This window comes from Tursiops truncatus, chromosome 12, assembly GCF_011762595.2.
Source record: "Tursiops truncatus isolate mTurTru1 chromosome 12, mTurTru1.mat.Y, whole genome shotgun sequence".
NCBI lineage: Eukaryota > Metazoa > Chordata > Mammalia > Artiodactyla > Delphinidae > Tursiops > Tursiops truncatus.
In genome coordinates this window covers 23209653-23236081 of record NC_047045.1, presented here as the reverse complement: position 1 = coordinate 23236081, position 26429 = coordinate 23209653, and the positions used below count along the sequence as shown (strand labels likewise).

The 26429-nt window shown below is 40.3% G+C and overlaps 1 protein-coding gene across 9 annotated transcripts in view; it reads left to right on the top strand.

Annotated features, from left to right (window-relative positions):
• The first annotated feature begins 1919 nt into the window (after nt 1-1919).
• The window catches only part of CASP8AP2 (caspase 8 associated protein 2), a 47719-nt gene continuing 23209 nt past the window's right edge, over nt 1920-26429 (top strand). For 3 of the 9 annotated variants that reach the window (XR_012324745.1, XR_012324744.1, XM_019929438.3), the window contains exons 1-5: nt 1921-2014; nt 19032-19114; nt 21618-21686; nt 25008-25108; nt 25663-25737. Coding sequence is in view for 3 of the 9 variants with exons in the window: in XM_019929438.3 (XP_019784997.2) it covers nt 19060-19114; nt 21618-21686; nt 25008-25108; nt 25663-25737 (300 nt within the window). In the remaining 6 variants the exon portion in view is untranslated. Of the gene's footprint in view, nt 2015-2099; nt 2290-19031; nt 19115-21617; nt 21687-25007; nt 25109-25662; nt 25738-26429 lie in introns of those variants that run through there. The other 6 variants (XR_002175220.3, XR_004529211.2, XM_004310709.4 and 3 more) reach the window with 4 other exon arrangements.

Genomic DNA, 26429 nt, shown 5'->3' with positions numbered 1-26429 from the left:
TATATTATTTTCCTCATTCTTTCATTGTACTTTTTTCCCCTTAACACTATATCTCACAGATTACATGAAGATCTTCTTCAGAAATTGCTTTTACGTTAGCAACATTTGCAATTGTGAGTTCAGACTCCATAAAGCAAATCTACTACTTTGTTTCCTTAAGAAAAATACTGATTCCTTCAGTTGGCTTCTGTAAGTATGCCAAATTGGCAATGAGGTCTTTCCAAGCAAATATTTTTATACCCAGCTTCCCCCCTCCCCCATTAAAGAGAGTACCAGTAAAAATGAGAGACTTTGTAAGGGCTTAAATTATAAGGTCATTCTTTTCTGGAAGATAATTTTGCTGGAAATCTTAAGTTATTTTTGAGGCACATATGCTATTTTCTCAATAAATATTTTTTGATGAATGCTATCATTAAGCACTCATGGTGAAAACCAGTATTCAACCAATTGCTAAGTTTTGTCACTTTCATCTCCTACATATTCTAAAATCAATCCCCTAGCCTACCTGCCATCTCCCTCAGGTCCTCATCTTCTCTAGCCTGGATCACAGCAACAGCATCTCAAAATCCTGCTTCTCAAGGCCGACAGATCTTACTAATGCAAATGAGATCACCAGCACCCCAAGCTTAAAATCCTTCAGTGGCGCTCCCCAACCCCGCCCTAAGACGAGCCCTTATGGCGGCTTCAAAGTCTCACCCCTTCCTCCCTCTCCAGCCTCACCTCGCGCTTTATGCTCCAGCAACACCGAATGCCTTGTGATTGCACACCGTCTACTCTTTCCCTTTCCACTACCTGGAATGCTGGCTGACTAACTTCTCTTCAGAAGCGAAGGTAGGTGGTTGGGGGAGAATCTAGGAAACCAGTATTCTTCCAGAGAACATTTTCTCCCAAATGGGGCCTTTTTGAAAACTTTAAAAATATGCAATAAATTGTTATGACAGTTGCAAATTGTTAAAGTGGACAAAACAGGAGGAAAGGACTAGGGATCAAGATCAAATCCCTCGTTGAGGCAGCAGCGGAAGTTGGCTTTATTTCCCCACCAATCAATGGAGCAGGCCCAGCCTCCGGAGGCTAGACCCTACAGGCACCTCAGATTCCTGCAGGTTCTAAGAGACGACGCCGGTAGTCTACCTCTAAAAAGCACTCCTCTCTCTCCCACCCCACTGGCCTGGTATCCCCTCCTTGAAGCTCCAAACTCCCTGAGGTAAATTGCTTATCATTCAGTAAAGTGTCTGAGGGAAAACAGTGCTTACTCGGTTAACAATCAATCGAATTAATAGAATAAAGAACTAAATAGGGCTTCCCTGGTGGCGCAGTGGTTGCGAATCCGCCTGCCAACACGGGGACACGGGTTCAAGCTCTGGTTCGGGAAGATCCCACATGCCGCGGAGCAACTAAGCCCGTGCGCCGCAACTACTGAGCCTGCCCTCTAGAGTCCGGGACACAACTACTGAGCCCGAGTGCCGCAACTACTGAAGCCCACGCGCCTAGAGCCCGTGCTCCGCAACAAGAGAAGCCACCGCAGTGAGAATCCCACGCGCCACAACGAAGAGTGGCCCCCGCGCGCAGCAGCAAAGACCCAACACAGCCAAAAATAAATAAATAAATAAAAATTTATTTTAAAAAGAATAACTAAATAAATGACAGGGCCTTCTCAGATGTTACTTTCCCTTTCATTAAAGATCTTCTCCCAGACACCGCCCCTACATCGGCCAACGTTCTGCCCCTGCGGTAGCGGAGCCGCGCCCCTCCTTCCCCGTCAGCTCAGACCCCGCCCCTTTTCCTGAAGCCCCTAGAAGACTACGGGAGTTTGGCGCCAACCGTGTTTTTTTAATCCCTCCCAAAGGCGGGAACTAGGAATGTGCGCCGGGGACGTGCTTTGCGTCTGACTTGATTGGCCGTGAGCGCTCAGTCCCGCCTCCACGTGCTGATAGCGCTCTGGCATTGGTGGAGACTCCAGCGAGACCTCGGTGTCCAGAAAGGACCCCAGGTTGCCTTGGGCCAGGCGGGGCGGGTAAGTTGCTGTGGGGTTCTGGTCTGCGCGGGGCTGCTGGGGAAGAGATTGCACTGCGCGGTAGTACTCTGAGCGGAGGCCGGCGGCGTCCGGGGAGCCAGGGAGTTGAAGGCAGCAGCGGAGTCTGTGGCGGGGGGATGGCGCGTCTGATGTCCGGGGCTCCCAGGAAGCCGCGTTCCCGCCGCCCTCGGATGCAGCTTCTGGGCTTTCACCCCCAATCCCTCTGTGGTCCCTCGAGAGTATCCGGGCGCGGGCGGGGACGAGGGTGAGCGCAGGTAGGAAGTGTCCTTTCGACCGCTCTTCCTGCCCCTCCCCCCCAAAACCAATCTTCCCTTGGAATGTACTCTTAAACCTTTCGGATGGGGTTTTCTGGAGGAATGGGTTTTTCCTGTGTCTGGTGATCGTTGATGTTGGTTGTTTCCTCTCCTATTACGCCCAGAGAAGTTGTTTATCTTAATCTCTACAGCGAAGAGAGTCATGCCTAACACATAGTAGGCCCTAAATCAGATGTGAATGTGTAATTCGTAGAATCTCAGGATTTGCGCTTCAGGCATCAAGTTGGCATTGATTCTGATTCTTCTCTGGTCTTTACCGTTCACCACAGCTCCAGTTCCAAACCTTGCCTCTCTTCGGGGCCCCTCCCCCATCTCACTCAGGGCTCTCCCATCTCACTCAGGGCTCCTTTGATTGGAGGCGGACAGAGGCCTTCAGGGCCAGAATCCCCATACTCCAGTTATCTCCTGGCGTTTCTTGCCATTTTACAAGAGCTCGCCCGTTAAAAAATTTGTTATACTCTTCTGTCTAATGAATATTCTTGATTTTGTCATCTGGCTTTAGAGACAGCTGGGATCTAAGCCCAGATATGCTTTTTACCAGCTGTTTGACCTTGGGGCAAGTTTCTCTTATCTGTTTCCTCATCTGTAAATTGGGAAAAAGAATAGTCTGTACCCCATAGAACTTTTGGGAGTATTTAAAGTAAATTGATAATGTATTTAGAGCATTTAGGACAGTGTTTGGCACATAGTGTACAGTATATGTGGCGTTTGTTATTCTTTTCCCCTTAACATCTTTTTAGGGTTCTCGCTGTATTAAATGTTTCCCATGAGCCTAAAAATACACTCCCCTCTCCCCTGACTCTTTCTCTACACATTTTTGTTTTTCACTACAAATGTTTATTTCATTCCCTCGATTTTTTTCTTAAAGGAAACTGTCTCTTAAAGACGTTGTCCTTTCACAAAAGTCTCGGTGATCCTTCTCTCATCTGCTTCGACTTCACATCTGAATCCATTGGGATTGTTCCTCAAAAGATTATGAGTGAGCTTGCAACTCTTTTCTTGGTTCTCAACTTTGAAAATTTTGCCTCTTCACTTAGGTGCAACTCTCCTATCACAAGCAACTCTCAGTGTATATTGAGATCCTCATTTGAGGAAAAGTGAGAGCAAGTGTGAAAAATCGTTCTTTGCAAGAGATTCTGATACATAAGTTTTCCTCCTCTCCTTCCTCTTTTCCTTTTCAAGAGAATCACTGGCCTTTATAATTTCAAGAGTAATCCCAGCTACAGCAATTATGTCTTTTTTTTTAATTGGTGAAGTATAGTTGATTTACAATGTTGTGCTAGTTTCTGGTGTACAGCAAAGTGATTTAGTTATATATTTATGTATATGTATATATATATTCTTTTTCATATTATTTTCCATTATGCTTTATTATAGGATATCGAATATAATTCCCTGTGCTACAGGACCTTGTTGTTTATTTTATATATAGTAGTGTGTATCTGCTAATCCCGAACTCCTAATTTATCCCTTCCCCATCCCCTTTCCCCTTTGATAACCATAAATTTGTTTTCTATGTCTGAGAGTCTGTTTCTATTTCGTAAATAAGTTCATTTGCATCATATTTTAGATTCCACGTATAAGTGCTAGCATATGGTATTTGGCTTTCTCTTTCTGATTTCACTCAGTATGACAATCTCCGGGTCCATCCATGTTGCTGCAGATGGCAATATTTCATTCTTTTTTATGGGCTGAGTAGTATCCCATTGTATATATGTACCACATCTTTTTTATCCATTCATCTCTCGATGGACTTTTAGGTTGCTTCCATGTCTTGGCTATTGCAAATAGTAGCAATTATGTCTTGTCTTCTGTGCTATATACTCCATTTTCCAACTGTCTATTTAGACATTTTCTGCTGGATGTTCGATAGATAATTCAACATGGCTTCTTTGGTTCTCCATTTCAGTTAAAAGCATGACTACCTTGTTATTAAAGCTAGGAACTGCAGAGTTGTCTGTAACAAATTGGGATTTTGATTAATTCAGCAAATATTTTTTTTATTACCTACCAACTTGTCAGGCTCTGTGCTGAGAGGTGGGGGTACAATGGTGAACAGAACAGAGCCAGGCCTGTTCTTAGTGGAGCTTATAGCCTAGCGCGTGAGGTGGATATTTCTCTAGGAATCCCACAAAAAAATGTAATCATAAACTGAAAAGAGGCCATGTAGAGAAAGGACAAAGTGGTAGAAGAATATTTAACAGAGGACCTGACCTAGTGGAGAGAAAGGGTAGCCAGGGAAGGCTCAAACATTACTTAAGCCACAGTAACACACATAGATGAGTTGAGTGAAGGAGAGCAGTGAGGAAAAAACACTCCCTGCAGAGGCGCTGTGGTGGGAGGGGCAAACTGTGTTCTAGGAGCTGAAGGAAGGCCAATATGATCAGGGCAGAGAATGGGGGAGAATGCCACAGACTAACCCTAGAGGAGTGGGGAGAGGCCGGGTCACTCAGGGCTTGGTAAGAAGACTTGTGACAAAATTTGTTTTTTAACCTAAGATCAGCTGGAAGCACTGAAGGGTTTTAAGCAGAGGAAGAAACATGATCAGATTTGCATTTTGAAAAGACAGCTCAGGCTGTGATTTTGAAACGGGCAAGATTGGATATTTGAATACCCATTCCCTTAAAATCTTTTTGATTCTGCTACAGAAATCTTTCAGGTCTGGTCCTAGTCTTTATTTCCACTAGTAACTTAGTCATCCCTCATTGTCTCCTGCATTTTTTTTTTTGGCTGTGTTGGGTCTTCGTTGCTACGCGCAGGCTTTCTCTAGTTGCGGCAAGCGGAGGCTACTCTTTTTTTTTTTTTTTTTTTTTTCTCCGGTATGCGGGCCTCTCACTGTTGTGGCCTCTCCCGTTGCGGAGTACAGACTCCAGACGCGCAGGCTCAGCAGCCACGGCTCACAGGCGCAGCCGCTCCGCGGCATGTGGGATCCTCCCGGACCGGGGCACGAACCCATGTCCCCTGCATCGGCAGGCGGACTCTCAACCACTGCGCCACCAGGGAAGCCCTTGGGGAGTGGGGGCTACTCTTAAGTTGCGGTGCGTGGGCTTCTCATTGCTGTGGCTTCTCTTGTTGTGGAGCACAGACTCTAGGCGTGCAGGCTTCAGTAGCTGTGGCTCGCGGGCTCTAGAGCACAGGCTCAATAGTTGTGGCGCACAGGCTTAGTTGCTCTGCGGCATGTGAGATCTTCCCGGACCAGGGCTCGTACCCATGTCCCCTGCATTGGCAGGCGAATTCTCAACTACTGCCGCACCAGGCAAACCCCTCTCCTGCATGTTTTAATAGCATTTTCTATCTCCCTTGCCACTAATATTTTCTATACTCTTCTTGCTAGAGTTGACCGTCTGAAAAGCAGATTTGATCATGATATTTCTCTGCTTTAAAAGCCTTCAGTGGTTCCCTCATTCCGTAGTGGATGAAGTCCAAGTATCGTAATTATATCACTGGACTTTTCTACAATCTCAATTCTCACATTCTAACCTCTGGGTATTGAAACCCAGGCTTGCTTGTGGACTCTTAGATAGATGCAGGGAGATGGTGTCAGGAAGTGTGTTTGCGAACACAAACCCAGTTTCACTGAACCTTGGGGTTTTGGAAACCTTGAGATAGTGAGTGATAGGGCTAGAAAGGTAGGTGCCTTTCTTGACTTTATTCAGTAGACATTGGGAAGTAATACAAAGTTTTTGAGCAGGAAGTGAGAGGAGCAGGATTGCTTTGGAAGAACTAACCGAACTGTTGTGTGTAACATGTGTTTGGAGAGGGGAGATAGCTAGATAGCTATAGTGGGGGGTCTGAAACAAATTTCGATAGCAAGAATGAGGAAAAGTGGGAGAAGTGTTGTAGGGTAGCATCAGTAGGGATGCTACTTAAAGAAGTAGCAGTGTCAGGAGGTGACAAATGTTGACAGGTGATCTTTTTTGGTTTTGGACTTGGTGAGCTTGGACTTACAGGAATGTGTTTATTAACTTTAGCATCTTATTGCTGACTGTTGCTTGTTTTTTAGTACAAACATATCCTAATTTTCAAGCACTGAGGGGCAGCAGAGGAGTCTATAAATCTGATCTGGTACCACTACTTTTTGTGGCAGTTCTTGCTCTCTATCCTGACCTCCTTGTGTTTGCCCATCAAATGTTTAATCCAAACTGCTTTGCAGTGGTAGAAAATAAAGTAGTGACGTCTAGGAGCTTGTCACCTTAGGAAAGTATTCAGACACCTTACCTTTTTACAAGGGCCCAATAGCATTTAGAGCTAGTTATGTGTTATTAAATTGTAATAACCACAATTGTAATTAAATTGTAATAAAGTTAAAGAGGGAATTCCCTCTGTAACTTAACATTTTTTTTTAATCATCCTTTTTTTTTTTTTGGCTGCGCTTGGTCTTAGTTGCGGCACATGGGATCTTATTTGCAGCGTGCGGGATCTTTAGTTGCGGCATGTGGGATCTAGTTCCCTGACCAGGGATCAAACCCAGGCCCCCTGCATTGGGAGCGTGGAGTCTTAACTGCTGGACCACCAGGGAAGTCCCTTAACTTTAAATTAATTAAAATTAATTACAGTTTAAACATCCAACTCGGGGCTTCCCTGGTGGCGCAGTGGTTGAGAATCTGCCTTCCAGTGCAGGGGACATGGGTTCGAGCCCTGGTCTGGGAAGATCCCACATGTCGCGGAGCAACTGGACCCATGAGCCACAGCTACTGAGCCTCCGCATCTGGAGGCTGTGCTCCGCAACAGGCGAGGCCGTGACAGTGAGAGGCCCGCGCACCGCGATGAAGAGTGGCCCCCACTCGCCGCAACTAGAGAAAGCCCTCGCACAGAAACGAAGACCCAACACAGCCAAATAAATAAATAAAATTTATAAACATCATCCTTAGTGTGTTAGGCCAAATAATGGATTCCCCAATATGTCCATGTTCTAATCCCAGGAACCTATGAATATGTTGCTTTACGTGGCAAAAGAAACTTTGGAGGGAATTCCTTGGAGGTCCAGTGGTTAGGACTCTGCTTCCACTGCAGGGGGCATGGGTTCAATCCCTGGTTGGGGAACTGGGATCCCGCAAGTCACGTGATGTGGGCCCCCCTCCAAAAAAAAGAAACTTTGCAGATGTGATTAGGATTTTGAAATGGGTAGAGTATCCTGGATTATCCAGTTGGCCAGTATTATCATAAGGGTCCTTAAGAGGGAAGCAGGGGAGTAAGTGACAGGAAAGGCCATGTGATGACGGAAGCATGAGGAAGGTGGAGAGGGGAGCAAGTCTGACCATGGAAGCAGAGGTCAAGAGGTGAGATGTCACACTATTGGCTTTGAAGGTGGAAGAAGGAGCCACCAGCAAAGGAACATAAGCAGCTTCTAGAAGCTGGAAAGAGCAAAGAACAGTTTCTCCCCTACAGCCTCCAGAAGGAATGCAGCCCTCCTGAACCTTGATTTTTAGACCAGTGAGACTTCTGACCTCCAGAATGTAAGGTCATAAATTTGTGTTAAGCCATGAAGTTTGGTAGAGCAGCAATAGGAAACTAACGGTCATTCACACTGTGCATATTTCATGTACTCAATAGCTACATGTGGCTAGTAGCTACCATACTGGACAGCTCAGATATAGAACATTTTTTATCATCATAGAAAGCTCTGTTGGGCAGCACTGGTCTAAAATAATAGTTCTCAGAGTGTGATCCCCAGCAGCATTACCTGCGAACTTTTTAGAAATTCAGTTCTCAAGCCTCATCTCAGACCTACTGAATCAGAAACTTTGGAAATGGGCCCGTCAAATCTTGTGTTTTAAGTTCCCCAGGTTTTTCTTTTCTTTTTTTTTTAATAGACTTTATTTTTTTAGAGCATTTTTAAGTTCACAGCAAAATTGAGCAAAAATGCAGAGTGTTTGCATATGCTTCCTGCGCCAACACACAACTTCCTCCCTCTATCAACATCTAACAACAGAGTGTTGCACTTGTTACAATTAGTGAACATTGTACACCATTGATACACAATCATTGGTACTTTGATACCTGATTATCCCCCAAAGTCCAAAATTTACATTTGATAAGCCTTAGTTTTTAACCACTCTGCCAATCTCCTACCCTAATTGAAGGCCACTTTCCTGAGCGGGGATTCAACTGAGACTTTGAAGGGTATGTAGAATTTCCAAAGCCGGGGGTTGGAAGGACATTTCAGGCAGGAGAGTTGTATAGAGAAAGAAGTAGAGGGATTTTTCAGGGTACTTGGCAAGTTTGACTTGAGCAAGAGGCCCCAAGCTTTAGTTAGTCAGTTGAGTATCAACCACATGAAGTTTGTCCTAAGCAATAATAGTCATGAAATCATGGGTTTAGAATGCAAGTTTTATTTTTGAATCCCCATTGAAATAAATATGTTCATCTTTGAAAAATATTTGGTTATATGCCACTAAAATTATCCCTAGAGCCCCCAGTGATAGTCTTGCCCCATTCTGGAAAACACTACCATAGGGAATTACTGGAGGTACCCTGGGGAGGTAGGATGAGGCCAGTGTTTTGTTGAGCAAAAGTCATCTGTGTCCCAAGTAAGCTGCCTGCTGCTGTTCATAATTCTCTAGCCCCAGACCTACCAGCATATTTGATCCTGTCTTTCCTGGCTGGCAACACTTTGGTGGCTCCCTGTTCTCTTCTAGATAGAAGAGGAAATGCCTTAACATAACCTACAAGGTCCTTGGGGATCCTGGGATAGGCCTACCATGGCCCCATCAGGCTGGTGAAGAGAGGGAGACGGGAGACACGGAGGATCTCCTGGAAGAAGTGACAACTGAGCTGAAGTCTAGCTGATTTAGGGGAGAGAACTAGGTGATGGAGGTGAAGAGCTTTTTTAGGTAGAAGGAACAGCATCTGCAAATTTCCTGAGGCAGGAAGGAACAATGTGCATGTGAGCACCTGAAAGAGGCACTAGAGGAAGAGTCAGGGAGAGGAGTTTGCAGGGGCCAGACCCTGCCTGCAGTCCCTGGAGGCATCACGAGCATTGTGATCTTAATGCCGTGCCTTACGAAACTTCTCCAGGATTTTCTGTTGCATGTTAAAGTTTAAGGAACACTTTAGAAGGCAGATGATTCCAGTAGAGATTGGTAAATGCAATAATGACATGTTCAGCATGTTGATAGAATAAGGGATTGGGAATTAACTATGCCTCTAAAAAGTTTTTTTTTTTTTGGCTGCATTGGGTCTTCGTTGCTACGTGTGGGCTTTCTCTACTTGCGGTGAGCGGGGGCTACTTTTAAGTTGCGGTGCGTGGGCTTCTCATTGCATTGGCTTCTCTTGTTGCGGAGCACAGGCTCTAGGCGTGCGAGCTTCAGTAGTTGTGGCTCGCGGGCTCAGTAGTTGTGGCACGCAGGCTCTAGAGCGCAGGCTCAGTAGTTGTGGTGCACGGGCTTAGTTGCTCCGCAGCATGTGGGATCTTCCCGGACCAGGACTCAAACCCGTGTCCCCTGCATTGGCAGGTGGACTCTCAACCACTGCGCCACCAGGGAAGTCCCTAATTTATTTATTTTTTGTATGGTAGCTGGGCTTGGGAAGGGAATGAGCAGTCCAGGTGAGGAAACAGAACGAGCAAGATATTGTGGAGCTGAAGTACACGGCATATTTCAGGAACTGCAAGTACAGATATTTCTGCTCTAATGTTATATGTAGTCTTGAAAAACCTTTACTTCTGCAAAATCACTCACTAAGACAGGGTTTATGGGAAAAATAGGAGCAGAATAGTCAAAGCCTATCTACTCATATTACTGGAGCAGCAACAGGAACAATATCAATTGTAATTAAAATATCGGCACAGTTAAAAGACATGTTAAATTCCTAGTAAATAAGTATCTCAGTAAATATAGGTATTTTCCTCAAGAAAAAATAAGGATGAAGATAGCTTGATGGAAGGAGGAATAAGGAAGGATTGCGGCAACAAGCAGAGGGACATAAACATCAGAGGTTGTGGGTACAGAGGCAGATGCAGGCTTCATGTGAAATCTTGTGACGGTGGACTGAATGGCTCTGGCTCATTGCCTTGTGTTTGGCTTTGTCCCCCATCCTGCCTCCCACAAAGATTGAGGGAAACCAAGCTTAAGCCCATGCAAGACAGAGCCTGCGGCTGTACTGAGACTAGAGGAAGAAAGGGGAGTGATGGGTATCTAGGGTAAGGGTGGCAGGTACAGGACTAGATTCCTTCTTGCTTGCTGTGTTTAGCTGCTGTTCATTAATGGTGCAAAACTTTAACATCCTGGGAAAGAACTCCATCTGAACCAACATAATTTCTGGGTTATACTGACATCATTTCTCTATTTCTCAATAATGTATGTGCTAACTTGCATTACAGAAACGTGCTGTGGTGGCTGTGGCTAGGGTGTGTGAGAGAAACAGAAATAGAAAAGCACTGATAGACATTTCTAGAAAGGCCTTGGGTTCTGCACTAGGGAAGCTCAACTTGATAATTTTATTTGGGGTAGCTGTTGAAGGTTTCTGACCTGGGAGAGAAACACAGGCTAGACATAAACAGGGTTAATTTTGGCCTCAGTGTGGAAAATGGTAAGAGGAAAAAGATATTGATAGTGTAGAAACTAGCTAGGAGACTTTTATAATAATTTAAGTGAGAAATAATTGTATCTGAAACTGGAACAGTGACAGTGCAAAGGAGACACTAATTTGAGAGATTTAAAGATCACTAAGAATTTGTGACTGCTTGAAAGTGAGTGTGGTGCTAAGAAAGAGTCAAAGATAATGGCAGCTTTTAGCTTGAGAGTGAATTGAGGCAGGAGATGATAGTTTATATTTTCCATATCCAGGCACTTACGTAATTTACTTTCTTCCATTATTATGCCTCATGTAATCACTCTTTTCGTTCTGACTGTCTCCATCTTGGGTTAAGTCTTATCATGTGGACCTTTATAGTAGCCTCCCTCCCAGTTTCTTTTCCTACACTTTTGTCTTTCCAGTTCATTCCACAAGTTAGTCTTCCTCTTTCCTTTCTTTATATCAATGTACTAACTCACCAACCTTCAGTGCTCTTATCTTCTGGAAGTTCAGGACCGGATATGTTGGTTTGACATTTAGTATCTTCTGTTTGACACTAATGAAATTTTAGTTTTGTCTCCCAATCCTGTTCTGAGGTCTGTTTCAACTAGGCTGTTTTACTTACAGTTCTCCATGTCTGCCTTTCCTCCAAGGTTAATATTCTCATTTGGAATCTACAGAGATCTCCACAGATACCTCCCTCTCCTCCATTGACATGCAAGTCCTTCCCCTCCTACCAAGCAAGTCCTTGGCAATGTGTATGCTTTTATTCTCCACACATTTTTGCCAACATTTTGGAGGGGATAGTGGCTTTAAGGGGGCCCAAGGAGTACTTCTAGGGTGCTGGTAATGGTCTGTTTCTTGATCTGAGTGGTAATTCCATGGATGTGTTCAGTATGTGAAAAATATAGGACTGTCTACTTATGATTTGGGCTTTTTTCTATTTTTATGTTATGCTTCAATAAAAAATTTACTCTCTCCCCATCAAAATAAAATATGTCCTGGCTCTCCTAGGCCCTTTGCACTTCAATTTGAATTTTATGGTCAGCTTGTTAAGTTTGGGATTGCATTGAGTTTATAGATAAAGTTAGGGAGAATTGCCAACCTTGATGTTGAGTTTTCCTAAAAATGATTGAGACATATTTTGTCATTTATTTAGAGCAGAGGTAGGCTGCCTGTTCTTGTAAATAAAGTTTTATTGGAACACAGCTGCCTCTATTCATTTACGAGTTGTCTATGGTTGTTTTGGAGCTACAGCAGCAGTTAAGTAAGTCCTTGTGACAGACCAGATGGTCTACAAGCATAAAATGCCTACTTCCTGACCCTTTAAGAAGAAAAGGTTTTCAGGGGATGTCCCTGGAGGTCCAGTGGTTAGGACTCTGCACTTCCACTGTAGGGGGCAGGTCCAATCCCTGGTCGGGGACCTAGGATCCCGCATGCCTCACGGCATGGCCAGAAAAAAAAAAAAAAAGAAGAAGAAAAGGTTTTCAAATTCCTGATTTAGATCTTTTATTATTTTCTCCATAAAGATCTTGTATTAGATTAATTCCTATGTACCTTATAGTTTTGTTGTTGTGAATAATATCTTCTTATCAGTTATGTTTAAAAACTGTTTGCTGTCATATAGGAAACCTGTTGCTTTTGTGTATAATCTTACATTCAGCAACTTTGAGAAACTCTTACCAGTTCTAATAATTTGTAGATTTTCTGTATAGGTGATCATAGTGTGAATAATGGCAGCTTTGTTTCTTCCTTTCCAGTTCTGTCTCATTTCATGTTTTACTCTTTTTGCTAATAGAAGCAAGCTTGACTTTGAAGGAGATGCTTCTATGGTTTTAACATCATGCATGATGATTAACGTGAGGGTTTTGTTTTTTTTTAATAAATTTATTTATTTATTTTTGGCTGCATTGGGTCTTCGTTGATGCACACGGGCTTTCTCTAGTTGTGGCGAGCGGGGGCTACTCTTCATTGCGGTGCACGGGCTTCTCATTGCGGTGGCTTCTCTTGTTCTGGAGCATGGGCTCTAGGCACGTGGGCTTCAGTAGTTGTGGCACACAGGCTCAGTAGTTGTGGCTCGTGAGCTCTAGAGCACAGGCTCAGTAGTTGTGGCGCATGGGCTTAGCTGCTCAGCGGCATGTGGGATCTTTCCAGACCAGGGTTCGAACCCATGTACCCTGCATTGGCAGGTGGACTCTTAACCTCTGCGCCACCAGGGAAGTCCCAATGTGAGGGGTTTTGGGTTTTTTTAGTAGAAATATGTCTTCTATCAGTTTATGAAAGTTCCCATCTTTTTCTTCTTGGCTGCACTGCCCAGCATGTGGGATCTTAGTTCTCGAACCCGTGCCCCCTGCGATGGAAGCATAGAGTCGGAGTCCTAACCACTGGGCCGCAAAGGAATTCCTGTAAGGTCCCATCTTAAACTTTCATAAACTCCAACTTTGCTGAAAACTAGTGTTGAACTTTACCATATGCCCTTCCTATGCAGAGGTTGAGATGATCATATTTTTTCTTTTCTAATCTAGCATGAAATATACTAATTTTTAGTTAGTAGACTATTGTTGGATCAGTTTTAGATTTACAGAAAAATTAGGAAGTACAGAGAATCCCCATATGTCACCCTACACCCCCAGTTTTCGCTGCTATTAATATCTTACGATAATTTCTTATAATTAATGAAAAAATTGATACATTATTTTTTAATTTTTTATTTTTTTTGCGGTACGCGGGCCTCTCACTGTTGTGGCCTCTCCCGTTGCAGAGCACAGGCTCAGCGGCTATGGCTCACGGGCCCAGCCGCTCCATGACATGTGGGATCTTCCCGGACCGGGGCACGAACCCGTGTCCCCTGCATCGGCAGGCGGACTCTCAACCACTGCACCACCAGGGAAGCCCCGATACATTATTATTAATTGAAGTCCATAGTTTATTCAGATTTCCTTTATTTTTACCCAATATCTGTCCTTTTTTTTGTTTCAGGACACCATATTACATTTAGTTGTCATGTCTTCTTGGGCTCTTCTCGACTGTGGCATTTTCTCTCATTCCTTGTTTTTGGTGTCCTTAGCAGTTTTGAGGAGTACTAGACAGGTATATTGTAGGATAATCCTCTAATTAGAATTTGATGTTTATCTCATCATTAGACTGAGGTTATGGGTTTTGGGAAGATCAAAGGTAAAATGCCATTTTCATCATATATCAAGAGTACATATTATCAGCATGATTTATGACTGTTGATGTTGGCTTGATCCTTTGACTGAAGTAATGTTTGTCAGGTTTCTTCACCATAAAGTTAGCCCCCCACCCAATTCCATACTCTACTCTTTGGAAATAAGTCACAGTGCAGAGCCCTCATTTAAGGAGTGGGAAATTAGGCCCTGCCTGCTTTAGAGTGGAGTATCAACATAATTTATTTGGAATTCTGCATGGAAGATCTGTTTCTTCTCCATTTACTAATTTACTTATATCAGTGTGGACCATGTATGTTTATTTTATGCTTTGGGTTATAATCCAGTACTACTTTAATTTGTTGCTCAAATTGTTCCAGCTTTGGCTATTGAAAACTCTTTCAGTTGGTTCCAGTGCCTCTTTGACATACCTCTGTTAGTTTCTTTTTTTTTTTTTTTTTGACACTTCCTTACTTTCTTGCACTGTAAGATGCTCCATGTTCATCTTGTGCATTTTCTGCCCTTGTCTTAGAATCAGCCATTTCTTCAAGAAGCCCTGGTCCATCTTTATGGAGAATAGTATTAGAAGCCAAGATATGGATACTCCTTGTGCTTATTGCTACTTTGCTGGTGGAGCAAAGAAATAGTACATATGTGTCTACTAACTGATGTATATACATATACCTGAAAATATTTCTGTATATAATCATCTGTATCTATGTTAAGTTAAATGTGAGTTCTTACTGATGTCTTCAACTATAATCCATTACCACAGGGATCATTTTTAGTGTGTTCTCTTGCTTTTCTGTAACCTTCCACTTCAGTAGCAAGAAACCTGGCTCCCACCATCTACCACCCATCTATTTAAATTGTTCAATTCCAATATACACATATAACAGTATCAGAACTAACAACTCATACCCTGCTGGGAAGCAACTTTATCAACTAGAAGACAGTGCTTGTATGAATTGAGTTTTTAATGCTATACTATCCTAGCATTTTTGGAGATAAATCTTACTTGTCAGTAGTGTATTTTTGTTTTTGTTCTTTGTTTAATGTCTTGCTGGCTGCAGCTGGCTAATTTTTTTAAAGGCTATTTCTATGTTCATAAGAAAGATTGACTTATAGTTTTCCTGTCTTGTAATTTTCCTGTTTTGCCCTGTCTTTGCCCAGTTTTGATGTCTAGACTATACTAACCTAATAAACATATTTGTCTCTCAGCCTTCTTTTTTTCCTATATGTTGTCTGGAATAGATTATGGTTTATCTGTTCTTTGAAGGTATGATAGGATTCACCTGTAAAACTTTCTGGGTTTAGTAGTTTCTTTATGAGTATATTAATTACTGTATCAAATAATTTAATCCTCCTAGATGTGTACATATTTTCTGTTTCTTCTTCAGTCAGTTTTGGCAAGTTACATTTTTCTAAAAAACTATCCATTTCATTGAACTTTCAAATATATTTTGTTAATAACTTAATCTCTGCTATATGTGAAGCTGTCACTCCTTTTTTATTCCTAATGTTTGTGCCTTCTTTCTTTTTCTTTATTAGTTTTGCCAGGCATATGCCTATTTGATTTGTCTTTTCAAACAGCCAGTGTTTATTTTTATTCATCTTTATAGTGTTAGTTTCTTTTTATTAATTTCTCTTTTTTATGTGTTTCTTTCTTTCAGTTTACTTTGTTCTTTTTCTTGAGTTGGATGTTGACCTCAATATTTTGTATTCTTTTCCTATAAATTTATTTAATGCTATAACTTTTCCTCTAAAAGTACTATTTTGATTGTACCCCACAAATATTTTGTTTTGTGGTGTATTCATTGTTATTTAGTTCTATGTATTTCCCAGTTTCCATTAATGTTTGTTCTTTGACCTATGTTTGTAAATTTCCAAAGGAATTGAGAAATTTGAAAATGCACTGTTAATTTCAAATTTTATTGATAAAAGCACTTTATGAAATTTGTTGAAACTAACTCTATTATGATATATTGTCAGTTTTTATAAATATGCTTGAAAGTAATATAAGTTCTTTTACTGTAGGTAATATATCAATAAAAATCATCAGATCAAACCCGTCAATTTTGTGTTGAGAGCTGTATCTTTAAATCTCTTTAACTGCTTTATTAGCAGAGAAGGGTGTGTTAAAACCTCTATTGTGACTGCTTACCTGTATCAGACAAGGTCCAATCAGGAGACAAAAACCACATGGTAATTTGAAAAGAGAAAGCTTAGTATAAAGAATTATTAACAGAGGTTGGAATAACTGGGAATTGGTTAGTAGAGTTAAAGATAACCCTAAGGAATGTAGGAATAGCAGATATAAGGATCAGCCACCACCTTTAGGGCTGAGATAGCTCATCCGAAGAAGAGCTGTCTCCCCCTCATTGGAAAGAGTGTGGCCAGGGCTAATTGGATGGTGGAGAAGTTGCTAAGTGCCTTTCTAGTGACCTTCCTTTGTGTGCATGGGGAAGCTCCTGGATGTTGCTGGCTGTCAGGTGCTGTGGGATCCAAGAGTTGGAGAAGCTGCCCTCTCCATGAGCCTAGCAGGAGAAAGCTGTGTCCTGCAGGAGCCCATTGTAATAGCAGCCTTACGTATAGGAGGCAAGCATGCAGAAAAATTGTGCCCTTGCAGGAACCTAGTGCTGGAGAAACCGTCTGCTGCTGGAACTGAATGCTGGAGAAAGCTCGCCCCGCAGGAGCCTGGCTAGCCAGGCACACTGAAACTAGGAGGAGAAACTGGCTTCCTTTCCAGGCTCCCTCCAGCACTCTCTAGTGACAAGGCTGTACGTAGCACCAGCTAGCAAAAGAGAAATCTTTGCAAGGCCTACCTCCATCATCACACAGGGTAGATATGGAATAAAGAGACATCATAATTGCCACAGTTCCTTTAACTTTATGTATAGGACATAGTGAGAAACCACATATATTCTTTTGACAACTTCTTTATGTTGCTATGTATATATATTATTCTCAGAAACAATTTTGAAGATCTCATAATGCTACATCTGGTGTGACTAAGAAATGGTCTATAATGCTACATTATATATAATGTAGTCTATAATGCTTGTAGCATGTAGTCTACATGCATGTAGTCTAATAGCATGTAGTCTATAATGCTTCTAATGAAGATCTCATAATGCTACATCTGGTGTGACTAAGAAATATATATCTATATATATATATATTTATTTATTTGGTGATAGGGGCCTAGAAGTTAAGGTTTGGAGACAAAGATCCCGTGAACAGTTGGAGAAAATTTAAGACAGATGAGGAACAAAAGATCCAGGATTTGTTAGATCTTTTGTATTTCCCAGTTTTAATTTACCAAGACAAGTAGAATCTTTTTTTAGTAGTAAAAACTAAAACTGTGTGAAATGGTATGCAATGAAAGCTTTGATCTATTTGATCAGTTTTACCAAATCATCTTTTTAACCAAATCTTTAGATTAATTGATCTCCATTTTGTAAAAAACCCATTGACTGATGCCCCCCTCTCCATGTGACACTTCACAGCTAGGAGTTGATTACCGTCAGGAAGCCTACGAGTTTCTGCTCCATCAGTTGAGTTTTGCTTTACCAAGAGTCAGTTGTGTTATTTGCCAAATGTGATTATGCCATTTGTGCCTTTTGTAATTATTGCACAAGCTATATTATAACAGTTGATTAATCAGCTCAGCTATTTGGAAAAAATGGGAAATGTGGGGAATGAAGAAAAAAAGATATACATATACCTTAATTTTATTTAAAGGAATTATATAAATTGTATTTGTTGTGGTAGAACCACGACCTTTTCTTTGAGTATACATCCAATGGTTAGAGTTCTGACTTCTTTCTTGCACACCCGTAAGACGTTGCTTATGATTTCCAGCACTTTCTTCATTAGAGTAAGAAATTCGATACTTCTGAGTCAGTCGGAGTACAGACTAGATTTTCTTTTCCAGTATTTTGGATTATCTCACCCTTACTTGATTTGGCAGCAACTGTAAGTGTCTTGCTACTCGCCTTTTAGTCTTTCCAGAACGCTCAGCCTAGTTTTCACTGGAAAATAACTCCCTTTGGTAATGTAATCTTTCATCATACTACTACTTAGAAAAATAAGGAAATAAACATAATTGGGTTTGATAATAAATGCACCTGGTTGTTGGTAAGTGGATATCTCAGTTGGTGGGAGCAGAAGTGTGCAGGCACAGGTAGCCTTAGTGACCCCAAGGAGCCACAGTGGCCATAGTTCTTTGACCATAGGCAACATTCATGTATTTTACGGGCAGAATGGAGAATGTCAGATAAGTCAGATTTTTTTTTTTTTTTTTTTTTTACTGCTTTGGATTCTTACATTGCTACTAGTCTTGCTGCTACAAACAGTGCTACACTGAATATTCTGGTATACACATTTTTGTAATCATGTGCTTGTATATCTGTAGAGCAAATTACTAGATATGAAATTGTTGGATCAAAGAGTGTTTGCATTTAGAAACTTGATAGCTATTGCCATATTGCCTCCATAAAGCTTGTACCAGTATACACTTGATGTATTAGAGTATATACATCACTCTTTTCCCACACCTTTACCAACCTAGTATAGTATCGAACTCTTTGCTTTTTGCCCATCTTACTCCTTTATTGGTGAAAACACATGTGTCTAGAGTCCCCAAGATCACCACCAGATTTGATGATTTGCTAAGAGGACTCAGAACTCACCATATAGTTGCACTTTTATGATAGTTGGCTTATTTAAGTATACAAGTTAATTTATATTTTGTTCTACTTTATAAAATTAACATCATTTACTTTGTGGCATGGGTTAACCATACCAGCAAGTTTAAGATTTTTGTTTTCTAGTTTTAGCTTTTGGAAAATGTTAGATATTTAAAAAAAAAATCACAATAGAGTGAACATTGTCAGTGTGTCCAAATTTGAAAGTTGTCTTTTAACTTAAAGCTAAGTTTAGTCTCTGAATTGTGAGGTTGATTTTAACAGTGGAGAATATTTATATTTAATACTTTAGATGGCGACTATCAAAAAGAAATAGGATCATGGCAGCAGATGATGACAATGGTGATGGAACAAGTTTATTTGATGTCTTTTCTGGTAAGAGCTCATTTTAATTGTCTTTCTAAGTTTACTTATTTATTACTTTTTTCTTTAAACACACACACACACACACAATTTTTTCCTGACCCATTTGATACTAAGTTGTATACATTATGGTCCTTTACCTCCAAATACTTCAGTGGGTATGTCACAAGAAAAAGTTGGTTTTCTTACATAAGAACAGCATAATTATCAATTTCAGTAAATTTAACAAGAATACTGTAATTTTATTTAATCTACCATCTTTATACCAGTTTTACCAGTTAACCCAATAATGTCCTTTATTATTGTGATTGGATTTAGATCTATCATTTTATTTTATTTTTACAAATTAATTATTTTTTGGTTGTGTTCAGTCTTTGTTGCTACATGTGGGCTTCCTCTAGTTGAGGCGGGGGGGGCTACTCTTTGTTGCAGTGCTCAGGCTTCCCGCTGCGGTGGCTTCTCTTGTTGCAGAGCGTGGGCTCTAGGTGTGTGGACTTCAGTAGTTGTGGTACGTGGGCTCAGTAGTTGTGGCTCATAGGCTCTAGAGTGCAGGCTCAGTAGTTGTGGCTCATGGGCTTAGTTGCTCTGCGACATGTGGGATCTTCCCAGACCAGGGCTTGAACCCATGTCCCCTGCATGAGCAGGCGGATTCTTAACTACTGTGCCACCAGGCAAGTCCCTCTATCATTTTAAATTTTTAGTTTGTCTCATCAGTTTTTGTTCTCTCTGATTTTCTTGCCTTCTTTCAAATATTATTTGAATATATTTTAGAATTCGATTCTAATTTATATATTAGCTTTTTGGCTACACCTCTGCATTATTTTTTACAATTGGTTTCTGAAGGGATTGCAATATACATCTTTAACATTTTGCAGTGTACTTATTTAAATGTAAGAATCTTTTTATGTAAGTTGTATAATCTTGTACATATTGTTGTGTTTAACCTCCATCCATCCCTTTATGTTAAAGATGTCGTGAACCCTTGATACAGTGCTGTAATTTTTATTTTAAACTGTTGTATGTATCTTAAAGAAATTAAGAGGAGTTAAAAGCAATTAAGTTGAAATATTAGTCTTTTATATTTACTCAGTTATTTACCATTTTTGTCCTTCTAGGATCTAGTATCATTTTCCTCCCCATTGTCTCTTTTCTTCTGGGACTCCGGATATATAGTATGTGAGAACTTTTGATATACTATAAGTTAGTAAGATTGTTCTCTCTCTCTTTTTTTAATCTTTTTCTCTGTGTTTTTCCATTTGAATAATTTATTGATCTATCTTCAAGCTTACTGGCTCTTCTGTTGAAATTTTTACATTAGATATTGTACTTTCAGTTTTAGAATTTTCATTTGGTTCTTGTAGTTGTTTTTATTTCTCTACCAAGATTTCCAATGAGTAATTTTGCATTGCATTCTGGACATTGTAAATGTTATAGAGACATTGGATTCTGTTATATTCCTCTGAAAAGTCCTGGTGTTTTTAATTTTAGCAGGTATTTATCTTGACTGAACTTAATCTTCCGTCTTCCCTGTGGTGAACAGCAGCTGAAATCTCTGTTCAGCTTTCTTTAGCTTTAGCTGGACTTTTGGGAGTTCTAACCTTTACATGTGTAATTTGGGGGTCATTCAGATTTGGGTACAATTTGAGGAGTCCTCTCTGTGGCACTCCGGATTTCCTCTTTGTGGTTGCTGTTATCACCCCTAAAGTTTTTTCTCTGTTTCTTTAAGCTATCAGGACTAGAAGTTTCCATCTGAGTTTTCACTGCCAAGTGTGGCTCCAGCTAGAGCCTATCGTTCCACAAAAACTTGTAATTAAAGGGGGATAGGGTATTCATGCAGTGCTGTTCTTTCAGGTGTCTTCTTCTCTCCAGTTTTTGCCTGCTTTAGATTGCTCTTTAGTTCTTCAGATTACTTTTTTTTTCTTTTTTTAATTTAGGTACAATTTATATATAACATTATAGTAGTTTCAGATGTACAATGTAATAATTCCATGTTTGTATATATTGCGAAATCACCACAATAAGTCTAGTGGTAGAGCGTTGACTGCAGATAGCTTTTAATATTTTGTTTAGAGTTTATAGTTTTTGCAGGAAGATTGTTCTGATAGAAACTATTCTGCTATTATTGGAGTTGTAACCTTCTTACTAGTGTGGGGGTTTTTTCTTCTTTTTTTATATTTGAATTTTATTTTATATTTTTATACAGCAGGTTCTTATTAGTTACCAATTTTATACATACTGGTGTATATATGTTAATCCCAATCTCCCAGTTCATCCCACCACCCCCACCCCCACACCCACCCCTACTAGCTTGTTTTTGAAAGTGAGTTTTTAAGTCTAAACCTGTGTACTAAGATGTGTGTGTTTATAAGGATGTACAAAAGCTTCTAAACAACTTTCTTTTTTGACACTGGACTAATAAAGTCTTTCTTTTTCTGGTCCTTCAGAGTCAGAATAGAAAAACTCCACTAAGTGCATAGAGTCAGTTTTAACTAGTCTTTGATTTTTTTTTTTGCAGCTTCTCCTCTTAAAAATAATGATGAAGGTTCTTTGGACATATATGCTGGGTTGGACAGTGCTGTTTCTGGTATGTAAATTCTATAATAAAATACTTTCGTTTTGTTTGGTCAGTCTGTTGGAAGTGTTATTTTGTTGTTAACAATTCCTGGAGTAACTCATAGCTCCTCAACAATCTGCCTTTTCTTTGAAATCATTATACTCAGGTAATTATTTTTTTGCCCAAAGCTTGATCAATAAAATAAACTAGCCTTTAGGTTTGTTTCTCATCTAGGTGTCAGATTTTTTTTTTTTTTTTTTTTTTTGCGGTACGCAGGCCTCTCACTATTGTGGCCTCTCCCGTTGCGGAGCACAGGCTCCGGATGCGCAGGCTCAGCAGCCATGGCTCACGGGCCCAGCCCGCTCCGCGGCATGTGGGATCCTCCCGGACCAGGGCACGAACCCGTGTCCCCTGCATCGGCAGGCGGACTCTCAACCACTGCGCCACCAGGGAAGCCCCTAGGTCTCAGATTTAATTGGACCTTGTACAAAAATATTTTGTACCATTGAAAACGAAACTGATGGTGATTTCTACCTATATTACCACACATACTGTCACAGGCTACATGATATTAGAACTTTTGAAAAGGGTAGTTACTATAAATATTTTCAAATGTATCAGTAGGAGTATGATATGCCGAGAGTCTAATGACCTATCCAAATGAGAAAACCTTTCTGTAATCAAATCTTCTAAAGCTTCGAACAAATGTGATCCTTACACCTGATTTGTTGACAGATTTGTTTTAGGTAAATTGGTTTTCCAATTCTAATCTGTGAAATCAGTATAGATTTGGATGAAATGCAAGAGATGGAGAATTGTAGAGCCCTTTGGGTAGAGGTAGACAGTACATCAAAAAGCCTAACACATGTATTTTTCTTTTTACCCCAGCTTTATTGAGCTATAATTGACATATAACATTAAGTAAGTTTAAGATGTACAGTATATTGATTTTATACACTTAAATATTGCAAAATGATTACCACCATAGCATTAGCTAATACCTGCATAGCGTCACATGATTACCATCTATTTAAGATCTAGTCTCTTAGCAACTTTTGATCATATAATATAGTCTTATTAACTGTAATCACTATGCTGTATATTAGATCCCCAGAATTTATTTGTCTTATAGCTGGAAGTTTGTACTCTTTGATCAACATCTCCTCTTTTCCCCCACCCCCAGCCCTTGGTAACTAGCGTTTTAGTGTCTGTTTCTATGCATTTGGATTTTTTAGATTGCACATGTGATATTGTGTAGTATTTGTCTTTCTCTCTCTGACTTATTTCACTTAGCATAATGCCCTCAAGGTTCATCCTTGCTGTCGCAAATAGCAGGGTGTCCTTTTTCATGGCTGAATAATATTCCGTTATATATTTATATATGCACATATATTTACACACACGCACATGTATACATACATATATGCACCCACATATACCACATCTTTATTCCTTTTTCTGTTGGTGGACGCCTAGGTTGTTTCCATATCTTAGCTATTGTGAATAATACTGCAGTGAACAGAGGAGTGCAGATATCTGCGATTCAGTTTTTATTTCCTTTGAATATATACCCAGAACTGGGGTTGCTGGATCATATGATAGTTCTATTTTTAATTTTTTGAGGAACTTCTATACTGTTTTTGATGGTAGCTATACCAATTTAGATTCCCACCAACAGTGTACAAGGGTTCCCTTTTTTCCACATCTTCGCTAATACTTATCTGTTGGTTTTGTTTTTCTTTTTTGGCGGTACGTGGGCCTCTCACTGTTGTGGCCTCTCCCACTGCGGAGCACAGGCTCCGGATACACAGGCTCAGCAGCCATGGCTCACTTCCCGGATTGGGGCACAAACCTGTGTCCCCTGCATCGGCAGGCAGACTCTCAACCACTGTGCCATCAGGGAAGCTCTGTTGTTTTTCTTTTTTTTTTTTTTTGCGGTATGCCGGCCTCTCACTGTGCTCCGTTGCGGAGCACAAGCTCTGGACCCACAGGCTCAGCGGCCATGGCTCACGGGCCCAGCCGCTCCGCAGCACGTGGGATCCTCCTGGAGTGGGGCACGAACCCATGTCCCCTGCATCGGCAGGCGGACTCTCAACCACTGCGCCACCAGGGAAGCCCCCTGTTGTATTTTTGATGATAGCCATTCCGATAAGTGTGAGATGATACCTCATTGTGGTTTTGATTTGCATTTCCCTGATGATTTGTGATGTTAAATACCTTTTCATGTTCCTGTTTGCCATTTATGTCTTCTTTGGAAAAATGTCTATTCAGTTCCTCTGCCCATTTTTTAGTTTTTTCTGTTGAGTTGTGTGAATTCTTTATATATTTTTGGGTATTAACTTCTAATCAGATACATATGTATATAAAAATTGCAAGCATTTTCTCCCGTTCCGTAAGTTGTCTTTTTATTTTGTTAATGATTTCCTTTGCTGTGCAGAAAGAAGCCTTTTAATTTGATGTAGTCCCACTTCTTTATTTTTTGCTTTTGCCTTTGCTCTTGGTGTCAAATTCAGAAAATTATTGCCAAGACCGATGTCCAGAAGCTTACCCCCATATATATTTTTTTTCTAGGCATTTTATGGTTTCTGGTTTTTAAAAAAAATTTTTATTGAAATATAGTTGATTTATAATGTTGTGTTAGTTTCAAGTGTACAGTAAAGTGGTTCAGTTATACATGTATATATATTCTTTTTTTATATTATTTATTTATTTTGGTCACGCCACGCTGCTTGCGGGATCTTAGTTCCATGACCAGGGATTCAACCCATGTCTCCTGCAGTGGAAGTGCAAAGTTCTAACCACTGGACCGCCAGGGCATTTCCAACATTCTTTACCATTATAGGTTATTACAAGATATTAAGTATAGTTGCAGGTTTTAAATTCACATCTTTAGTTCATTTCGAGTTGACTCTTGTGTGTGCTGTAAGATAAGGGTCCAGTTTCATTCTTTTGCTTGTGGCTGTCCAGTTTTCCCAACATCATTTATTGAAGAGACTACCCTTTCCCCATTGTATATTCTTGGCTCCTTTGTCATAAATTATGACCATATATACCTGGGTTTATTTCTGGGCTTTCTGTTCTGTTCCATTGATCCATATGTCTGTTTTTATGCCAATAAAATACAGTTTTGATTACTATAGTGTTATATCTTGAAATCAGGAAGTGTCGTGCCTCCAGCTTTGATCTTCTTTCTCAAGGTTGCTGCGGTCATTCACAGTCTTGTGGTTCCATACACATTTTAGGATTGTTTTTCCTATTTCTGTGAAAAATGCCATTGGCGATTTGACAGGGATTTCATTGAACCTGGAAATACATATTTTAATGTAAGGTTTTTTTGTTTGTTTGTTTTAGACAGTGCTACCAAATCCTCTGTACCATCCAGAAATTGTTTGGATTTATATGAAGAAATCCTGACTGAAGAAGGAACTGCAAAGGAGGCAACATATAATGATGTATGGATTACCAGAATTTTGAAGGATAGTTACTTTGCTCTTTTGTGGCTCCTGAAATACAGACATCAGCTTACTATTGAATAGACATTCTGTGTTTGGGAAGCAGCTCTTAGACTAAAAGAACATTTAAGTCAGTTTCTGCCTTCAGATCTGCTTTTTAAAATAATGTTTTCTGGATGCTTGCCTAAATTTAGTTATAATTTTGTTTGAATTTAAGTGTCTGACCATATAAAATCTCAACAGGCAATCAGTGTGATAAAATATTTTATTTTTTCATGATTTATACAAAGTTATAATTTGTCCCAAGACTTCATGCAGACAAATTTCTTTCTACCTTATTTGAATTTTAAACTTTGGAGATTGAATGTGAAACTACAGAAAATACATTATTGGTAGGCCCAACTTTAAAAACCAGTAATTAAATATCTGTTAGTAGAAATGGACCTCATATACCCTTATTTATGGGTCGATTTGCAAAGTTTGAAATATTTTGAAATGTCATTTAAGCTAAGAAAATAATTTAGAATGATGCTTGATCTTTTTATATCTTACAGTTGCAGGTAGAATATGGAAAATGTCAGCTGCAAATGAAAGAGCTGATGAAAAAGTTTAAGGAAATACAGACACAGGTAGAATTATGATGAATATTTTATTTTTGCCTTGTTAGATTTTTTTTAATTAATTTGTTTAATTAATTTATTTTTGGCTGTGTTGGGTCTTCGTTGCTGCGCGGGCTTTCTCTAGTTACAACGAGCAGGGGCTACTCTTTGCTGTGGTGCGCGGGCTTCTCATTGCGGCAGCTTCTCTTGTTGTGGAGCACGGGCTCTAGGTGTGCAGGCTCAGTAGTTGTGGCTTGCGGGCTCTAGAGCTCAGACTCATTAGTTATGGTGCACGGGCTTAGTTGCTCTGTGGCATGTGGGATCTTCCCGGACCAGGGCTCGAACCCGTGTTCCCTGCATTCGCAGGCAGATTCTTAACCACTGTGCCACCAGGGAAGTCTCCGCCTTAATCAGGTTTTAAAATTAAAATTTAATAAATTTTTTTGTTAAAATTAAAATGCTGAAGTGTTGGCAGGTTGTAAGGAAACTTTTTAAAAAAATATTAAATGAAAGAGCAAGTCTGGCAAAACATGCATTATTTCCAGTGTCAATGAAACTGATAAAGGAAAACTGCTTGATTTGTTAAATGATATTGACAAATGATCTACTAGGCTAACTAACAGTTAAATAATAGAGAATTCTTAGAGACTGTATCAGGTGGTTTAAAAGAGAATGGTTTGAGGCGTGATCCTTTAGAATGGCTGATGAGGAAAAATGGTGAT